At 45.2% G+C, this 20,252-nt stretch overlaps 1 protein-coding gene across 1 annotated transcript in view; it reads left to right on the top strand.

The window, feature by feature from the left end:
- The first annotated feature begins 7,670 nt into the window (after positions 1 to 7,670).
- LOC138669364 (uncharacterized) overlaps positions 7,671 to 20,252 on the top strand; it is a 180,961-nt gene continuing 168,379 nt past the window's right edge. The window contains exon 1 of the mRNA XM_069756096.1: positions 7,671 to 7,783. Within this exon, the coding sequence (XP_069612197.1) occupies positions 7,709 to 7,783 (75 nt within the window). The 5' untranslated portion in view covers positions 7,671 to 7,708. The remainder of the gene's footprint in view (positions 7,784 to 20,252) is intronic.

Below are 20,252 nucleotides of genomic sequence, written 5' to 3'. Positions count from 1 at the left end.
CATTTCTGCCCCACTGTGTCCAGCATTTCTGCCCCACTGTGTCCAGCATTTCTGCCCCACTGTGTCCAGCATTTCTGCCCCACTGAGTCCAGCATTTCTGCCCCACTGAGTCCAGCATTTCTGCCCCACTGTGTCCAGCATTTCTGCCCCACTGTGTCCAGCATTTCTGCCCCACTGTGTCCAGCATTTCTGCCCCACTGTGTCCAGCATTTCTGCCCCACTGTGTCCAGCATTTCTGCCCCACTGAGTCCAGCATTTCTGCCCCACTGAGTCCAGCATTTCTGCCCCACTGTGTCCAGCATTTCTGCCCCACTGTGTCCAGCATTTCTGCCCCACTGTGTCCAGCATTTCTGCCCCACTGTGTCCAGCATTTCTGCCCCACTGTGTCCAGCATTTCTGCCCCACTGAGTCCAGCATTTCTGCCCCACTGAGTCCAGCATTTCTGCCCCACTGTGTCCAGCATTTCTGCCCCACTGTGTCCAGCATTTCTGCCCCACTGTGTCCAGCATTTCTGCCCCACTGTGTCCAGCATTTCTGCCCCACTGTGTCCAGCATTTCTGCCCCACTGAGTCCAGCATTTCTGCCCCACTGAGTCCAGCATTTCTGCCCCACTGTGTCCAGCATTTCTGCCCCACTGTGTCCAGCATTTCTGCCCCACTGTGTCCAGCATTTCTGCCCCACTGTGTCCAGCATTTCTGCCCCACTGTGTCCAGCATTTCTGCCCCACTGTGTCCAGCATTTCTGCCCCACTGTGTCCAGCATTTCTGCCCCACTGAGTCCAGCATTTCTGCCCCACTGTGTCCAGCATTTCTGCCCCACTGTGTCCAGCATTTCTGCCCCACTGTGTCCAGCATTTCTGCCCCGCTGAGTCCAGCATTTCTGCCCCACTGTGTCCAGCATTTCTGCCCCACTGTGTCCAGCATTTCTGCCCCACTGTGTCCAGCATTTCTGCCCCACTGTGTCCAGCATTTCTGCCCCACTGTTTCCAGCATTTCTGCCCCACTGTGTCCAGCATTTCTGCCCCACTGTGTCCAGCATTTCTGCCCCACTGAGTCCAGCATTTCTGCCCCACTGTGTCCAGCATTTCTGCCCCACTGACAGGTCCCCCGGGCCCCGCTGCCGCCGGCGCTTGCCTCTTCTCCTCTGCTCTGCCGGTCCCCCGGGCCCCGCTGCCGCCGGTGCTTGCCTCTTCTCCTCTGCTCTGCCGGTCCCCCGGGCCCCGCTGCCGCCGGCGCTTGCCTCTGCCTTTTCTCCTCTGCCGGTGACCGGTCCCCTGCTGCCGCCTGCCACTTCTCCTCCGCCGGGTCCCTCGTCGTCCGGTGGTCCCCCGCTGCCTCTTCTCTGCTCCCTCGGCCTCCGCCGTCCACGTGGTGTGCCGCCGCATGCTGCTCTGCTCTGGTCCCGGAATGAGGAAGTGGAGCAGGGCAGCGTGTGACGTCACTAACTTGCGGCGGGCGGGCCCATGAATCACCGCGGGCCCGGCCGCCTTAAAGGTACAAGGCTCATTTAGAGACAGCAGGCACAGCACAGTGGCACTGCAGCCGCAGCCTGAATAAAAATGTCAGGGGGGGCCCGAGCAGAGCGCGGACCGGCCCGGCTGCCAGCGTGCTCGCTCGGGCCCCCCTTTTTGCTCCTCATCACCGGGCCCCATACGGCAGTGATGCCTGTAATGCCCTGATGGCGGCCCTGACAGTAACCTCTCAGTGATGCACTGCAGGAGCCATTGTCTCCTGTCAGTGTGTCTCTGAAGGTCCTATAGAGCAGTGACATTACCCGATGTCACTGTTCTATAGGGGAGATCGTCGTGGGACACTCGTTATTAATTGGGCTACAGCGGGCAGGTAGTATACGGTTTATTATTTTACGTTTTTTGCAGGCGCTGAAGTATGGTAAGTATGGTTAAATTAAGAATATTAAAATACTATTTTCTGGCTGTGTCTTTTTTTTTTTTTTTACTCTTTCACTACTATAGGATTAATAATGGATAGGCGTCATATTGACGCCTCTCCATTATTAACCCGGCTTAATGTCACCTTACAATAGCAAGGTGACATTAACCCCTTATTACCCCATATCCCACCGCTACTCGGGAGTGGGAAGAGAGGGGCTAAGTGCCAGAATTGGCGCATCTCACAGATGCGCCGTTTCTGGGGTGGCTGCGGGCTGGTATTTGTAGCCGGGGGGGGGGGGCAATATCCATGGACCCTCTTTAGGCTATGAATATCAGCCCGCGGCTGTCTGCGTAGCCTTTCTGGCTATAAAATATAGGGGGACCCCACATCATTTTTTTGGGGGGGGGTCCCCCTATTTTAATAGCCAGTAAAAGCTACGCAGAAAGCTGCGGGCTGATCTTCATAGCCTGGGAGGGGCCATGGGTACTACCTCCTTCCCAGGCTACAAATATTGGCCTCTGGCCATCTGCTTTCCCCCTCTGGTGCAGAAAATTTTGCGGGAACCCACGCCATTTTTTTTTTTTTTTCGTTTTTTTAAAACTGAAACATATTGTTAATTAACCTCTTTCTGCCAGCTGATGGAATAGTATGTCAGCTGGCAGTATCCCCTGCTTTGAGGTGGGCTTCGGCGGTGAGCCCACTTCAAAGCCGCAACATGTCAGCGGTTTTCAATACAAAAACAAAATTTACATGATCGCTAAATGACGTGGTGAGAAAAAAAAAAGCCAAAATTATGATTTTTTGGTTGCTGCAACATTGCATTAAAAATGCAATAACGGGCGATCAAAAGAATGTATCTGCACAAAAGTGGTATCATTAAAAACGTCAGCTCGGCACGCGAAAAATTAGCCCTCAACTTACCCGACATTTTAGAAAATATAGACGCTACGGGTATCGGAAAATGGCGCAATTATTTTATTTCTTTTTAGCAAAGTTTGGAATTTTTTTTCACCACTTAGATAAAAAAATTATCTATGAACTCTTAATGACCTGGAGAATTTTCTGCACAAAATCTGCATCTCCTTGCAGAAAACGCAGCTGCGTTTTTTAAGCATTTTTTTCACGTTTTTTGTGCAGTTTTGATGAGGACTTTTTGCACGGTTTTGACTCCGTTTTTGCTGCAGTATTTGGTGCATTTTTGCGTGGCTTTTATTCAGGTTTTTTATGCTTTTTTATGCAGTTTTTGGTGCGGTTTTGATGCAGTTTTTGGTGCGGTTTTCATGCAGTTTTGATGCAGTTTTTTGTGCAGTTTTGATGCAGTTCTTGGTGTGGTTTTCATGCAGTTTTTGGTGCAGTTTTGATGCGTTTTTGATGCAGTTTTGATGCATTTTTTATGCAGTTTTGATGCCTTTTTGGTGCAGTTTCAATGCAGTGTTTGGTGCGGTTTTGATGCAGTTTTTGGTACAGTTTTGATGCAGTTTTTGGTACAGTTTTGATGCAGTTTTTGGTGCGGTTTTGATGCAGTTTTTGGTGCGGTTTTGATGCAGTTTTGCTGCAGTTTTTGCTGCAGTTTTGCTGCAGTTCTTGGTGCGGTTTTTATGCAGTTTTTGGTGCGGTTTTGATGCAGTTTTTGGTACGGTTTTGATACAGTTTTTGGTGCGGTTTTTATGCAGCTTTTGGTGCGGTTTTTATGCAGTTTTTGGTGCTGCTTTCATGCGGTTTTGATGCAGTTTTTGATGCATTTTTTAATGCAGTTTTGATGCGTTTTTGGTGCATTTTTTGCGTGGTTTTGATGCATTTTTAATTTTTTGGGTGCGGTTTTTGCGCATTTTTGTATGCGCTTTTGAAAGCTAAATAAAGATGTATTATTGAACGAAAAAAATATTTGTGATGTCATTATTGTCCAACCACCTCTTTTACACTTGTCCAACCCACACTCAATTACTCACAGATGGACAGATAGATGATAGATGAAATGGATAGACAGATCTTCATATAGATAGATCTATAGATGCATACATCTATCTATTCATATATCTATCTATAGATATATCTGGATAGATATACTGTATCTATTGATAGATGTATGGATCGTGTAGGGTGCGTGTCCACTGTCCGAATTACATCCGAATTAGCTGCAGATTGGATGCTGCGTACTTGTAGTCCCATCGGATGATGCCTGCACACACACCCCAAAAGACCCCCCCCGCACAGCCCCGCACACACCCGAACAGTCCCGCACACACCTGAACAGCCAGGCACACACCCGCACAGCCCCGCACACACCCGAACAGTCCCGCACAGCGCCGCACACACCCGAACAGTCCCGCACACACCCGAACAGTCCCGCACAGCGCCGCACACATCCGAACAGTCCCGCACACACCAGAACACCCAGGTACACACTCGCACACACCCGAACAGTCCCGCACACACCCGAACAGTCCCGCACACCCCCGCACACACCCGCACAGCCCCGCACACACCCGAACAGTCCCGCACACATCCAAACAGACCCGCACACATCCGAAGAGCCTGCAGACCCCGCACACACCCGAACAGTCCCGCACACATCCAAACAGCCCGCAGACCACGCCCGCACACACATACAGGCACACAGTCACCGCCCACACACTTCCCTCCTCCCGAACTGCAGCATTTCTTGGACCCACATCCGCAGCAAAACTGCACATCTTTTTTACATCTGCGGTTTTGCTGCGGATGTGCCCCACTCAATGAAAGTCTAAGGGTGCAGAAACACTGTAGTTCAGCACAAAAGAAGTGACATGCTGCGGAACAAAAAAAAGCTGCGTTTCGGTGCGGCTTTTTCCGCAGCATGTGCACATCAAGTCTGCAGCTCTCATAGACTTACATTGGTTATGCACTACACTGCGGATTTGATGCAATTCTGTGCAGCAAAAAACCCTGCGGATCTGCAATCAAATCCGCAATGTGTGCACACAGCTTTAGCATTTAGTGAACCTAGCAAAAAAGCCAAGCAAAAAACAAGTGTGGAATTGCAATTTTATCGCACTTTGAATTTTTTTCACATTTTCTGTTACACGACATGGTAAAACCAATGGTGTCGTTCAAAAGTAGAACTTGTCCCGCAAAAGATAAGCCCTCACATGGCCATATTGACGGAAAAATTATGGCTCTGGAAAGAAGGGGAGCAATAAACCAAAAAAGCTCCAGGGGTGAAGGGGTTTAGATAGATAATGTGTGCAAAACTGTAAAGCGCTGCAGAATATGTTAGCGCTATATAAAAATAAAGATTATTATTATTATATTATTATTATTATTAGATACATGGATATGGACATATCTATGGAAATAGACATAGATATATAGATACCTTACATATCTATTAATCTATCTATCTATCCATCCATCCATCTGTCTGTGTGTAATTGAGTGTGGGTTGGACAAATGTAAAAGAGGAGGTTGGACAGAAATGATATCACAAATCTTTTTGGAGAGAGAGGAGGGAGAGAGAGGAGGGAGAGAGAGGAGGGAGAGGAGGGAGGGGTTTGGGTGTGTTTTGGAGTGGGTGTGGTAGGTTCGGGCTTAATGGCCAGTGCAATGCATCATGGAACTTGTAGTATTAGAGCACAATAACTCAGGAGAAAGGAAGTTGTCGATTAACCCCATGAGAGCTGGATCCAGCACTGAAGATGTGCTGCTACAGCATGATAAAAGGTAATATTGCTAAAATAAAGACAGTGGAAGTTTTCAGTTGCACATAATAGCAAGATTTTTGAAAATTTTTTTTTTTTTACTGTAGTGGACAACTTCTTTACTCAGGTACAGACTGGGGCTGAAATACAATCCTCGCATTTGAAATCACACAGGCCCATGCTCTCCCCATCCCCAAGCACCAGATGGCATATATTACTAATATTTCCCTGGATGGAGGTAAGTAAGATTTTCTACAAGACCAATATACTAATAATACCCGTGGCCTGCTAGGGCAAGTGATGGAGTCAGCAACTTTGTGCTCCATCACAATTCTTAACAGTATGGCTGTCTTGAGAGCCCTGATTCTGTTAACAACGTTGCAGACAAGGCAGCCCACAACCAGACAGGCCCTTCTGGCATTTGCCAGAATTGCCAAATGGCCAGTCCGGCCCTGCCCTAAATACTCAACGTGTGCACGTTGCCTAGCATAAGAAACTGTATTTGGCCTTGTACAATTTTTTAGTTATAAAAGTATAAATATGGATGTCATACTGATGGCAAAAATATGGATTAAAAATTACCTTTTTTTTCTGGATCAAAAATGGTTGATTTTTCATACACCCCTGTGAAATTTGCCTAAGGCCACTTGCACATGTTGAGTATTTGGTGAGTTTTCTTACATCAGTCATTTGTAAGCCAAAAACCAGAAAAAGGTAAAAAAAAAATGCAAAAGTGGTGACATGTTTCCATTATACTTCCTGGTTATGGCTTATAAAGACTAAGGTGAAAAACTCACCAAATACTCAACATGTGAATGTGGCCTCAACCCGTCCATGATTTCTGATGTATATTTACATTAAAACCTGTAAATATTGCTGCTCATGGCTGGCGTTCATATGACATTGCGATTTTTGCTATACATAGCAGTGCAGATAAGTATAGCTCAGACGATCGGATGCAGTTTCAGGTGTCTGAAGTGGAATAATGAAGTCAGTAAAATAAGTTTTTAGAAATATTAAAAAAAAACACAAAATTCAAATCACCCCCCCCCCCTTGCCCCTTTGAAAATAAAACAATTTTAAAAAATACCCATATTGGGTATCACTATTTTCAGAAATGTCCGATCTATCCAAATATAATAACAATTAATCCGATCGTTAAACGACATAACGTGAAAAAAAATCAAAACACCAGAATTATGTTTTGCAATTTTGCAATATAATGCAATAAGAGGTGAGCAAAACATTGTATCTACCCCAAAATGGTATAAATAAAAACATCAGCTCAAGCTGCAAAAAATAAGCCCTCAACCAGCCCCAAATCACGAAAAATGAAAACATAATGGGCCTTAGAATATGGCGACAAGCGCAAAATTCATGCAAATTTTAATTTTTCTTTCCACTACTTAAATAAATAGAACCTATGCATGTTTGGTATCTGCGTGCTCATACTGACCTGGGGAATCATGTTGCCAGGTCAGTTTTACCATATAATGAAAATGGTAAATAAAACAAAACAATGGTGGACTTGCACTTTTTTTTTTTTACAATTTCACCGCACTTGGAATTTTTTTCCCCGTTTTCCAGTACACTATATGGTAAAATCAATGGTGTCATTCAGAAGTACAACTTGTCCTGAAAAAAAACAAGCCCTAATACAGCTATATTGATGGAAAAATAAAAAAGTTTTGGCTTTGGGAAGAAGGGGGAGGAAAATACAAAAGTGCCAAAAAAGGAAAAACTCATGGTCATGAAGGGGTTTAAAGACCTGAAAAATATTGCAAATGTCACTATTTTTTTCTTTTTTCTTACGTATTTCAGGTCCTATTGACAAGCCTATAGGGAATTATGCCATGCTTCACTTTTGATTTAGTGCAGGGACAAGAACCTTGTGAATTAGGAAAGTTCTCAACACCAATAAGTCCCAAAGGATTAGTAGTTTGTAGTAATGCTGTAGGAGACCAGCAGAGGGCGCAGCAGTTGTTATCCCAATACAGCAGGTAATTGACCCATGTGGGGAGGGAGTGAAAACCAGGGAGGAAGGTTGAGTCAGAGAGAGGGGTCCACTGTGGGGAAGCCAAGATCTAAGACTCACATCAGTTACTGCTGTGCTGTCTTGGATCAGCTGCAGCTCCAGATATGGGGAGCCCTCCTGCAGCATGGATCTTCCTGACAAGCTTATTGCTGAGGATCACAGAGCCTGGGGAATGCAAGGTACAATTTGATCCTTCACCACTATAGCATTCATATAGTGTTTAGATGGAATTATTTACAATGCACTGTTTCGAAAATAAAAGCTTTGATTTAAGTTTGCTAATACCCCATGCAGTAAAACAAAATATGACTAAATCTATGTATTATATGACGTGTGCGGAGCTGAATGTTATTTCCCAGCTGAAGAAACTCTATGAAATAGTTGCTTAGTTGACTGTTCACACTTCAGTGTTAGTGAATGCTTCTGTAGGAAACTATTTCTGACTGAGCCTGGAGCGTTAAATTGCCCATACACCCAAGATGAGGAGCAGATTCAGCCCAATGTTCCAGATATTAGAAATGGTCCTGTGGGTCAGAAATCCCCTAGGGGTGCAGATGTAACGAACGTATCCTTGGTACGTGGAGGAAAGCCGCACTACCTGTGTTATACGGAGGCACGTGAGTACAGAACTTCATTATTATACAAACACTATAGTATCATATTGTGTATAGATCCTACACAATGTCTCTGTGTTATAGTAAAGCGCCACGGAAACTTTGTAGCTCCATTGATTGATCTTTTTAACAATGGAGTGACCGCTGCAGTGCATACAACTCTGTATATTCATTTAGACTGCAGTAATGACTAAGTAGGGTTCTAGAAAGTATTGGCGGACGGTGCGACTGCGCAATGGCAAATCATGCCCGCGTGGCTTTGACAGAAGGTGGGCATGGCTTTGCCATGTGTATTCGGTCACCCCATCTGATCTCTCATCCTTATGTGATAATTTTTATTTTTATTGCGCCAATATATTCCTAATACTTGGGGATTGGGATATATATGTTCAAACAATATCACATATTGGCGGGCCTAGTGAAAATGTTTGCAGCTGGAACAAATATCTTCTAGCCTCTGATCTGTTGTAATGCATTCTTTAAAAAAAAAAAAAAAAAAAGCCCTTTATTGCAGATTGTGTAATTAATCATAACTGTATTTCATCAGAATACGAAGTTGATCATATATCAGTGATTCCCCCACATTCAGAGGTAATTGCTGTATTTTGCACTATTATTTCCCCATTCCCATGTATAGAGGACTGACCCCTTGGAGCTGGAGCCTATGTTGTATACATGGAGCGGTGCTTTGGAACCTGACACTGTTCTTCCTCCTGCTTGCCTATAACCGCTGCTCTTAATCAATTTCACGCCTACCTTAGCCAGAGAAGTGCACCCCCCTTTGGAATGCAGTCCAGTTATTTGAGGACACAGGGCTGCATTGATTCTGAGCTCAATCTAATTAAAAGTGCATTGCTTGGCTAGAAGAGTGGAAGTGGCAACATTAAATATACATATTTTCCTAAGTGAAAATAACCTTTCTGAATCAGGTTACGTTTGAGCTTCTTTTTGATTGTGATACGTTTTAAGGCTGTATAGGTACATTATATTTTCCATCATTCTGGGCTCAATATTAGGTGATGCCTTTGATCAAAGTTCTCATGTAATATTGCAAATCCCAGAATCGTTATAGTGACAGTGCTAATGTCTGGAAACAGCTGTGGAATATGATAACTCTATATAAATAAGAGCAGCCCATGCTCCAAGTGCTGATCCCTTGTTCAATGTCTAACCATGTGCTGACAATTTATTTATTTTTTACTTGTACATTTTATTTTTCCTAGTCTTATAGAGCATTTTATGGGAAAAATGGCAGAAAAAAACACCATTCCCAGAGCATAGAGGATTTTATTTACCTATTAAGGTAATGGCACTAATGAAATAAAAAAAATAACTACAAAACTGCCACTAAACATATCAATGTGTTATCCAGTTCTTGTTACATTAAAGAGCATATAAAGCTGAAAATGGCACCACAGTCACGAAAAAGTGGCTTTTTTTTCTATAAAATGCTGCGTGTAAAACCAGCCTTAAATGAGCAATCAAGCCTGATTGAAAGGTGGGCCAAGAGCGTAAATATCTGATCTATGATAAATATAGACAGATATATGGAGTGTCAAAGGGGTATTGCCATTTCCAAGATCCTATCCCAATATGTAGTAGGAATAATAATGGAAATACCTCCAATTAGAAATATAGTATTGTTTATCTGATTCACTGTCTCTCTACGCATGTGTAGGCATTTGCAAGAACTTAGGTATCCAAAGTTACGACCACTAGCAACTAGCTAAGTAACTGTCACTAGATTAGTGGTCATAACTAGAGTTCAGTGAATTTTTAAAAATTCGGTCCTGGTTATGATCGGTGGCAAATATTGTTTTTGCAATATTTGCCAAACACAGCCGAACGTCACTGGAGACAATGGGAGTAGAAATGAACAAATATGTTCTTAATTGATCATTAAACATAGATTCGGCACGAATAGTGTACCAATATGGCAAATTCAGAATCGGCTACCGATTCCAAGCATATACTACGGTTCCAACGTTTAGGGTCACCCAGACATTTTTGTGTTTTCCATGAAAACTCATACTTTTCTTAATCAAATGAGTTGCCAAATGAATTGAAAATCTAGTCCAGACATTGACAAGCTTCGAAAAAAATTATATATATTTTTATTTAAAATAATAATTTTCTCCTTCAAACTTTGCTTTTGTCAAACAATGCTCCCTTTGCAGCAATTACAGCATTGCAGGCCTTTGGCATTCTAGCAGTTAATTTGCTGAGGTAATCTGGAGAAATCTCGCCCCATGCTTCCAGAATCCCCTCCCACAAGTTGGTTTGGCTTGATTGGCACTTTTTGTGTACCATACGGTCAAGCTGCTACCACAACAGCTCAATGGGGTTGAGATATGGTGACTGCACTGGCCACTCCATTACAGATAGAATACCAGCTGCCTGCTTCTTCCCTAAATAGTTCTTGCATAATTCGGAGGTGTGCTTTGGTCATTGTTCTGTTGCAGGATGAAATTGGCTCCAATCAAGTGCTGTCCACAGGGTATGGCATGGCGTTGCAAAATGGAGTGATAGTCTTCCTTCAAAATCCCTTTTACCTTGTACAAATCTCCCACTTTACCAGCACCAAAAGCAACCCCAGACCATCACATTACCTCCACCATGCTTGACAGATGGCGTCACTCCAGCATCTTTTCAATCTAAAAATCCCAAGTGATCACTGTAAAAATGCCTGGATTTCTATAACTACAAGTATATGGGGTTTTTTTTTTTTTAAAATAAAGAACACGATATGAAAAAAGTATTGCTAAAAATATTTTTTAAAATACGTGTGGCACTATTCCATCTGGCTGAGAAAGTTAGGTTTCTACTAGTTGAGCGAATTTGTTCGGGTCCCTGCCGAATAAGCTGCAGAGAGAACCCGGATATATTATTATAATAATAATAATACATTTTCTCTATCCCCATGATGGCACCACGGAGAGAGAGGGGTCCGCCCCCAGGGACAGGAAACCTACAGATGAAAAAGGGCGTACCTCTCTCCCACATCAGTTGGTTTCCTGTCCCTGACGGGGAACCTACAGCACGTACCTGAAGGATTCTTCGTGGGATTCCAGGGAGCTGGCCGGTCGGTTCCTGACAGGGGGCGCCCTGTCTCGGCTGGTTACAGCGGGTTTTCTCCTCCCTTTTATTCCGACCCTGAAGCACCACTGCTGGGGTCGGCGGGCCCTATGGGTGAGTGTGGCAGGGGGAGGCAGTGAAGAGGTTCCAGCCTGCCTTCCCTGTGGAAAAAAAAAAAGGGGGAGGAAGGAGGCAGATGACGGCGGTCACCGATTCAGCCTCTGTACCGCTAGTCGGTACATGGAGGTAGCGGTGGCTACCTTTCCATGGCGGGCGCAGGAGCGCTAGAGCAGAAAGCGCCCCACAGCACCGCCGATCACCGCCGCCCAAACCGGAAGTGCGGGGGCAGGCGGAACGAGAGAACGCGCGCACAGGCGTCCCCAATAATATTTTCCCTATAGAACGCCTGTGCCGCGAACCGGAAGTGACGCGCGCGCCTGCGCAGATGGTCGCTTCTGCCGGCGGCAGATTCAAAAACAGCGTTCCCTAAGGAGTAAGCGTGGAAATCCCCTCTTTGCTAAAAAATTACAGAGTGGAGCCACTATGAGTGGTAGAGAGGAGCAAGAGGCACAGGAGTGTGCACAACTGTCACCTGAGCAATTACAGGTGCAGCGGCACCCGCGCTCACAGCATCAGCGGAAGGCAAATGCTTCGTCCCAGCAGCGCAGCAGCAGTGGTCGCTCAGGGTCACAACGCAGCCAAGTCTCTGGGAAATCTACACGACCGGCGACGAATCCAGTGGATGTAGTCCCGAGGCCAGAGACGGTATCTCTTATTCACAAGGGGTGAGTGATCTACGTGAAAGTAATAATGTAATACGAGATTACTTTTTCTTCTAGGGAAGGAAGTGTACAACTAAATCAAAGCACAAAGTTTGTGCAATATGTTCGGAAGAACTACCTTCCTCCTGGGAAAAAAAGCTATGCGGATCTTGCATAGAAAAAACCATTCAGGAGGAGTCCCCGGCGTTCGCATCAGACCTGAAAACATTAACAAAAAATCAGGTGGAGAGTGCCCTCAAAGGCATTAAAATTCCGAGGGAAAAAAGTAGATCAGGTCATAAGTCTCCTGAACCCAGCATAAACAAATCAGAAAGTGAAACATCTGACTCTAACGATTCATCAACATCCGAGACCTCTTCACTATCGTCAGAAGGGGGACGCAGTTGCTTCCCCATCGAAGAGACAGACGCACTGGTGAAGGCCATTAGAACAACCATGGGTCTGGTAGATGAACGTCCTAAAAGAACAGCACAGGACATAATGTTCAGCGGATTAGAACAGAAGAAAAGAAGGGTATTCCCGATAAATGAGAAGATTCATTCTTTAATCAAGAAAGAATGGAAAAAAAACGGATAAAAAAGTTCTCTTGACTCCCAAGAGAAAATACCCGTTCGACCCAGCCTGCTCATCCTGGAGCAAGGCACCCAAACTGGATGTGGCCATAGCAAAGGCCTCCAAAAAATTTGCCCTGCCCTTCGAGGACATGGGCACTCTAAAAGAGCCGATGGACAAAAAAGCAGACACTTTCTTAAAACACTCATGGGAAGCAGCAGGAGGTGGTCTAAAGCCAGCCATCGCAGCCACTTGCACAGCCCGTGCTCTAATGGTATGGCTCGAACACTTGGATTCCCAGCTAAAGGGAAAAGTCTCAAGAGACACAATACAAAAGTCAGTGTCCATGATGAAAGGGGCAGCAGCTTTTTTGGCGGACGCTTCGGTGGACTCAGTGAGATAAGCAGCCAGGTCAGCCTCTTTTTCCAACGCAGCAAGACGTGCCCTGTGGCTAAAGTGCTGGCCGGGGGACTTGCAAACGAAGACCAAGTTATGCTCAATACCTTGCGAAGGGGAATTCCTGTTTGGATCAACATTAGATGACATCCTCGACAAAGCGGGGGATAAAAAGAAATCTGTCCCCGGATTCCCTAACCAGTCATATAGACGTTCCTTTCGGAACAGAAAGTTTATGCGGAGAAGACCCCCAAAAGGAAATAAGGATGGATGGGAAGACAGAAGAAATAAAAACAGGGGCTTCTTGTTCAACAAACTCCCCCTCCCCCTCCTGATAATAAAAAATCCAAATGAAGGTATTCCCCGGGTCGGAGGGAGACTAGCCGAGTTTCTTCCAGCCTGGGAAAGAATTTCAAACAGCCCCTGGATCTTAGGCATTATACGAGAAGGCCTCAAATTCAAATTTCGTGTCCCTCCCGGCAACTTCTTCATGATAACGCCTCAAAAACAATCACACGAACAGTCAGCTCTCCAGAAGGAAATTCTGAACTTAGTCCAGAAAGGGGTATTGCAAGAAGTCCCATACCAGGAAAGAGGCACAGGTTTCTATTCTCCCCTCTTCCTCCGCAAGAAGCCGGACGGATCATACAGAACGATCATCAATCTAAAAAAATTAAACAGTTTCCTAGAGATACAACATTTCAAAATGGAGACAATAAAATCTTGCGTAAGAATACTCTTTCCCTTGTGTTTCATGACTGTTCTAGATTTACGAGACGCATATTACCATGTGCCCATCCACAGAGATTATCAAAAATATCTCAGACTGGCAGTGAATATCCAGGGGGAGGTAAAACACTTCCAATTCCGGGCTCTCCCCTTCGGGATAGCTGTTGCTCCTCGGGTATTCACGAAAATAATGTCAGAAGTAATGGCCCACATACGGGAGCAGAACATCCTAATAGTTCCCTATCTGGACGACCTCCTTGTAGTAGGGAACTCATTCCAACATTGCGAACAACAGTGGAATCAGGTCATGACTTCACTGTCGAGTCTAGGGTGGCTGCTAAACATAGCCAAGTCCAAGATGGTGCCATCCCAGGTACAGGAGTACTTAGGGATAGTCCCAGACTCGATCACCCAGAAATGCTATCTTCCTCAGGAGAAGATTCAGAAAATGACACAGGCAGTGTTGCAGCTGACGGTATCTCCAGTCACTACCCTGAGGAAAGCAATGTCCCTGTTGGGCTCCATGACTGCCTGTATCCCGGCCGTACAGTGGGCACAATGTCATTCCCGGGATCTACAATGGGAGACTTTAGATTCAGGCATATCTCTGCACGGGAATTTAGACGAGCAGTTAAGTATATCACCAAACACGATACACTCCCTAGCATGGTGGGCGGACCCAGGGAATCTAACCAAAGGGGTTCCTTGGGCTCTACCGACAGAAAAAATTCTAACGACAGATGCAAGCCCCTGGGGTTGGGGAGCACACATAGATGATCAAGTGGCACAGGGGAATTAGAACAGAAGTCAAGAGCTAGACTCTTCCAACATGAAAGAACTTTTAGCGGTAAAGCTGGCCCTAACACATTTTCTATATCTCCTTCACGGGCATCATGTAAAAGTCTTCTCGGACAACCAGGTAGTGGTCGCATATCTAAACCACCAAGGGGACACCAGGTGTCGAGCACTGATGGAGGTAACCCAATCCATCTTCCACATAGCGGAACACAGTCTAAAGTCCTTGACAGCTCTCCACTTAAAGGGCTCAGAAAACCAGACTGCAGACTTCCTGAACAGAACATGCTTAAAGCAGGGAGAGTGGGAGCTAAATCAGTTGGTCTTCGATCAAATCGTGAATCTCTGGGGTCTACCAGAAATAGACCTATTCGCGAACAGCCAAAACCACAAAGTGAAAACATTCTGCTCAATCGATCCCCGGGGGAACCCTGTAGCTCTAGACGCGCTAACAATTCCTTGGAACTATCATCTCGCCTATGCGTTCCCTCCAATGTCGCTCATCCCCTTAGTGTTGAGGAAAATTCGGGAGGAGAGAGCTACAGTGATAGTAATAGCGCCATTTTGGCCCCGCAGAATATGGTTTTCTTGGCTAAGAAACATGTCCATATCGAGTCCTTGGGTTCTACCAGACTCTCCAAAACTTCTGTCCCAGGGTCCAGTATTTCACCCCAATGTAAAAAATTTACACATGACAGCATGGCTTTTGAAAGGAGGTTGCTGAGGGATAAAGGGTTCTCTCCCAACTTGGTGTCCACTCTATTACAGAGTAGAAAACCCGTAGCCACTAGAATATATGGGAAAGTGTGGAAAAAGTTTATGTCGGTATCAGGGGCAGACCCGTCCGGGGAGATCCCAATAGGGAAAATACTTGAGTTCTTACAGAAAGGTCTGGAAAGAGGTTTAGCTACAAGCACTCTAAAGGTCCAGGTGGCAGCCTTAGGAGCACTGTATAATTACGACTTGGCCAAAAATTTATGGGTCATGCGTTTCATTAAAGCCTCATCTAGATCCAGACCCATTCCCCTCCACAACTCTCCTCCATGGGATCTAAACCTTGTATTAAACGCTCTAACCAAACCTCCCTTTGAGCCCCTGACAGAAGTTCCTTTAAAGATCTTATCCCTAAAAACCACACTCCTAGTGGCCCTAACCTCGGCTCGTCGTGTCAGCGATATACAAGCGTTATCCTCATGTCCACCCTTTATTCAGATACTTGATGACAGTCATTCTTAAAACTGACCCAGCTTACCTCCCTAAAATATCGTCACAGTTTCATAGAACGCAAGAAATCTCTTTGCCCTCCTTTTGTCCCAACCCTAAAAATGAGGGGGGAAAAACACTGCATACCCTAGACGTAAAACGATGTCTGATCCAATATCTGTCAGCCACTAGGGAGTGCAGGAAGGATAGGGCTTTGTTTGTCTGCTTCCAGGGTCCACGGAAGGGACAAAAAGCATCGAAAGCCACGTTAGCAAGGTGGATAAGAGACGCCATCGCCCTATCCTACTCATCCTGTGGGACAGCCATCCTGGAGAATATAAAGGCTCATTCGACCAGAGCAGTGGCATCATCCTGGGCAGAGAGAGCTGGCGCTTCGATACAACAGATATGTAGAGCGGCCACTTGGTCTTCCCAGTCTACATTTTTCAAGCATTACCGCTTAGACTTGACCTCCTCTGATACTACCTTTGGGCGAAGGGTTCTAGAGGCAGTGGTCCCTCCCTAAGAGCTATCTATTCAAATCTCTCCGTGGTGCCATCATGGGGATAGAGAAAATGGTAGTTACCTGCCGATAACGGTATTTCTCTGATCCCATGATGGCACCCGTATATTCCCTCCCTTTTCACACACAGGTGTGCACTTGGTAATGTACCAGTAATTAGTTTTAGTCACGGTGCCTCTGTTAAGTTAATTTGGTTAAGTTTAATTTGTACAAATATTGAGTTGCAGCTGAAGTTCTGTATAAGGCTCTGTAATCCAACTGATGTGGGAGAGAGGTACGCCCTTTTTCATCTGTAGGTTTCCTGTCCCTGGGGGCGGACCCCTCTCTCTCCGTGGTGCCATCATGGGATCAGAGAAATACCGTTATCGGCAGGTAACTACCATTTTTTTTATAGTGTAATTTATTCCATGGCGCTTTACATGTGAAAAAAAGGACAAATATAGACAAGTACAATAAACATGAGCAAAAACAAGGCACTAATAGGTACAGAAGGAGAGAGGACCCTGCCCGCAAGGGCTCACAGTCTACAGGGGATGGGTGAGGATACACTAGTAGAGGGTAGAGCTGGTTGCACCGCGGTTAAGCAAGTTGAGGATCACTGCAGGCAGTAGGCTTGTCAGAAGAGGTGGGTCTTCAGGTTCTTTTTGAAGGTTTCTATGGTAGGCGAGAGTCTGATGTGTTGGGGTAGAGAGTTCCAGAGTATGGGGTAAGCATGGGAGAAGTCTTGGATGCGGCTGTGGGAAGAAGAGATAAGAGAGGAGTAAAGAAGGAGATCTTGTAAGTATCGAAGGTTGTGTGTAGGTAATTCTCGTGAGACCATGTCACACATGTATGGAGGAGACAAATTGTGGATGACTTTGTATGTCATAGTAAGGGTTTTGAACTGGAGTCTCTGGATGATATGAAGCCAGTGAAGGGCTTGGCATAGGGGAGAGGTTGGGGAATAGCGGGGAGATAGGTAGATTAGTTGGGCAGCAGAGTGTAGGATACATGGATCGTGCAGGCTGATCAGCTGTTTGGTGCCGCAGTTGTATGTGTCTTGGCTGTGTCACTGTCACAGCACATGCATGAGCAGCCCAACACACAGGCTCCCCATGCATGTGCTGTGATAGTGACACAGCCGCGACATCCAGCTGCGGCGCCGATCAGCCGGCGCGCTCCATGTATCCGGGTTTCTTCTGCAGCTAATTCGCTCAACTCTAGTTTCTAATACTGTACAGTTAAAAAGACAAACGCCTTTTGGTAGGTTGTTTATATCTGATGTTTTACTCTTTTTTTTTTTTTTTTTTTTTTTTTTTTTTTTTCTTTAATTCATATAATTATATTAGAATGACTTTAATACATATTAATTACTTGATTTAAAAAAATAAGTCATTTTCTGATGATAAATTTCCTTAAAAACGCATGCACGCACGTGCGTACGCGTTTAGGACTCACTGAAATGAGTGTAACACATATTATAGCACTGTGACCAATGTTCTACTATGGAGTAGTGCAGATCTTCAAATTTTTCATTTTTGTTTTATTAAATAATTGCAACATACTGCAAGTGCATCGGATAATTTACTCCCATACAAGTCTATGGGTGCGTGTGAAAGATCGGTCTGCACTCGGGTGTCATCCGAGTGCAGTCTGTCATCCGCGGACCCATAGACGATGGACAAGATGGAGAAATTATCTGTCTTCTCCTCACCTGTAATGTGATTCCCTCATGTGAGAGAATCACAGCACAATAAGATGTTACTTGAATTAAATGTTGAGGCTATGTGCATACGTTGCGGATATTGATGCGGATCTGCAGCGTTTTTGGATGTGCGGAATTGCATCAAATCCACAGTGTAGTAAACAACCAATGTTAGTCAATGTGAAACTCATACACACATATATAGACATACAGTACATACAACATACAGTATTTACTCGCCATACATCTAGTCCCCCGAAGCCCTCGATCACCTGTAAAAATAAAAAAAAGTATACTCCCTGTTCTGATGTAATCCATTTAATAACGAGTGTCCCATGACTATGTCCAGTGGAGAGCTGTCACAACGGCAGATGCAACCGTGCTCCAGGGGCTCCGGTGATACAGTGACAGTAGGTAATCCTCCGCACTGTATCCCTCCGCCGAGAATTTAGTATAGTTCATACTGTCACTTGCAGCACCGCTGCAAGGGAAAATTCTCATGCAGCGTTGCCGTAAAGTGAGAGCCTGAACTCCGGTAACCTCTTAAGTGATGCACTGCAGGAGCCACTGTCTCCTTTCAGAGTGTCACTGGGGGCCTATAGAGCTGTCACATCTCCTGATGTGACAGCTCTATAGGGGAGAACGTCGTGGAACAGTCGTTAGTAAATGGCCTGCGTCAGGCCAGGGAGTATATGTGTTGGTTTTTTATTTTTTGCACGATAACGAGTGCGTCGCATGGATTGGCAGAACAATAAAGATTGCAAAACTGTGCAGTGTTTTATTTAATTAAAATACTTTATTATGGCTTTGTGCTTATTTAACCCATTAACAACTATAGGATTAGTAATGGATAGGTGTCTTATTGACACCATCCACCTCTCGTGTCTCCCCTTTTCCCCATAGTTTGTAAGCTTGCGAGCAGGGCCCTCACTCCTCCTGGTATCTGTTTTGAACTGTATTTCTGTTATGCTGTAATGTCTATTGTCTGTACAAGTCCCCTCTATAATTTGTAAAGCGCTGCGGAATATGTTGGCGCTATATAAATAAAATTATTATTATTATTATTATTATTACTAAGCCGGCTTAATATCACCTTAGAATTCAAAGGTGACATTAACCCCCCTATTACCCCATATGCCACCACTACAGGGCAGTGGGAAGAGAGAGGCTAAGTGCCAGAATTGGCTAATATTGATGCTGCGCTGACCTGCATCAAATGCAACATGTTGCAGTCGGCGCAGCTTCAAAACGATGCATGAGCAGGCATTTGCATACATCCGCATGGCTTGCGTACCCAATGTTAATGTCAGGGGACGCATGCAGATGTAGGTGGAGCTGAAGGAAGAAGTGCTGCAGTGGGCGGGGCTTCACTGAGTAAGAAGGCATTCGCCCGCAGCCCTGCCGAACGCTAGTGTGAAACTAGCCTTAAGCAGATATCAAAAATAGAAGAAATAGGTGTGGCACTCACCCAAGTTTTGCTGCAGATCAATGTCCTTTATTCATCATAATAACGAAACAGACATGGTGAGAGTTGCGGTGCAGGGAGTGAGGAAATGACAGCGGCCTTTTCACGCTTGTGCGCTTCCACGGGTCCAGGACTTCACTGAGTAAGAAGGCTTTCGCCCGCAGCCCTGCCAAACGCTAGTGTAAACCTAGCCTTATGCAGCACTTCCTGACACAACACCTTTAAAAAAAATTAATGTCTAAATATAATCCCATTTAATAAAAAAATATTTCCCATGTTGTGCCTCTTAATAACAGTCCACTCATGAACTTGGTATTAGGCTTTATAATTCTACTAATACTACAGCTGTTTTCACCAAAGCTGTCGCTCACAGAGGAGAGCACCCCGCCAAATTCCATGCGGAGTTTCTCAGCACCGCTAAGTACAGTGTCTCTCAGTTCCAGCAAAGTGGAAAGTATTAATAGAAATATCATGTTTTTAGGTAGCATGAGCTGAAAACCCCAATTTATTCTGACTCCCATGACAGCACCACAAGAGAGGGAATCCGCCCTTCATGAACAGGAAACCTACAGATATAAAAGGGCGGCACCTCTCCCAGGCATCAGTTGGTTTCCTGTTCCTGATTGGATGGGATCCTATAGATGAAGAGTCTCATGGATTCCTGGCCGGCCGGCCAGTCCAGGTAGCGGGGGGGGGGGGGTCTCCTACCTCGGCCGGTGCGGTGTTCTTGGAGATGCCATGGTGGTCCTGGCTGGGCTGCACGGCGGTGGCGTTCGCAGTAGGGAGCGGAGTCCGGAGGATGTCCGTCTCCATAGAAGCCAGCGCCGGGT

This window comes from Ranitomeya imitator, chromosome 1 (genome assembly GCF_032444005.1).
Source record: "Ranitomeya imitator isolate aRanImi1 chromosome 1, aRanImi1.pri, whole genome shotgun sequence".
Classification (NCBI taxonomy): Eukaryota; Metazoa; Chordata; class Amphibia; order Anura; family Dendrobatidae; genus Ranitomeya; species Ranitomeya imitator.
Note: the sequence above shows the minus strand (reverse complement) of the source record. Positions and strands in the feature narration are given on the sequence as shown.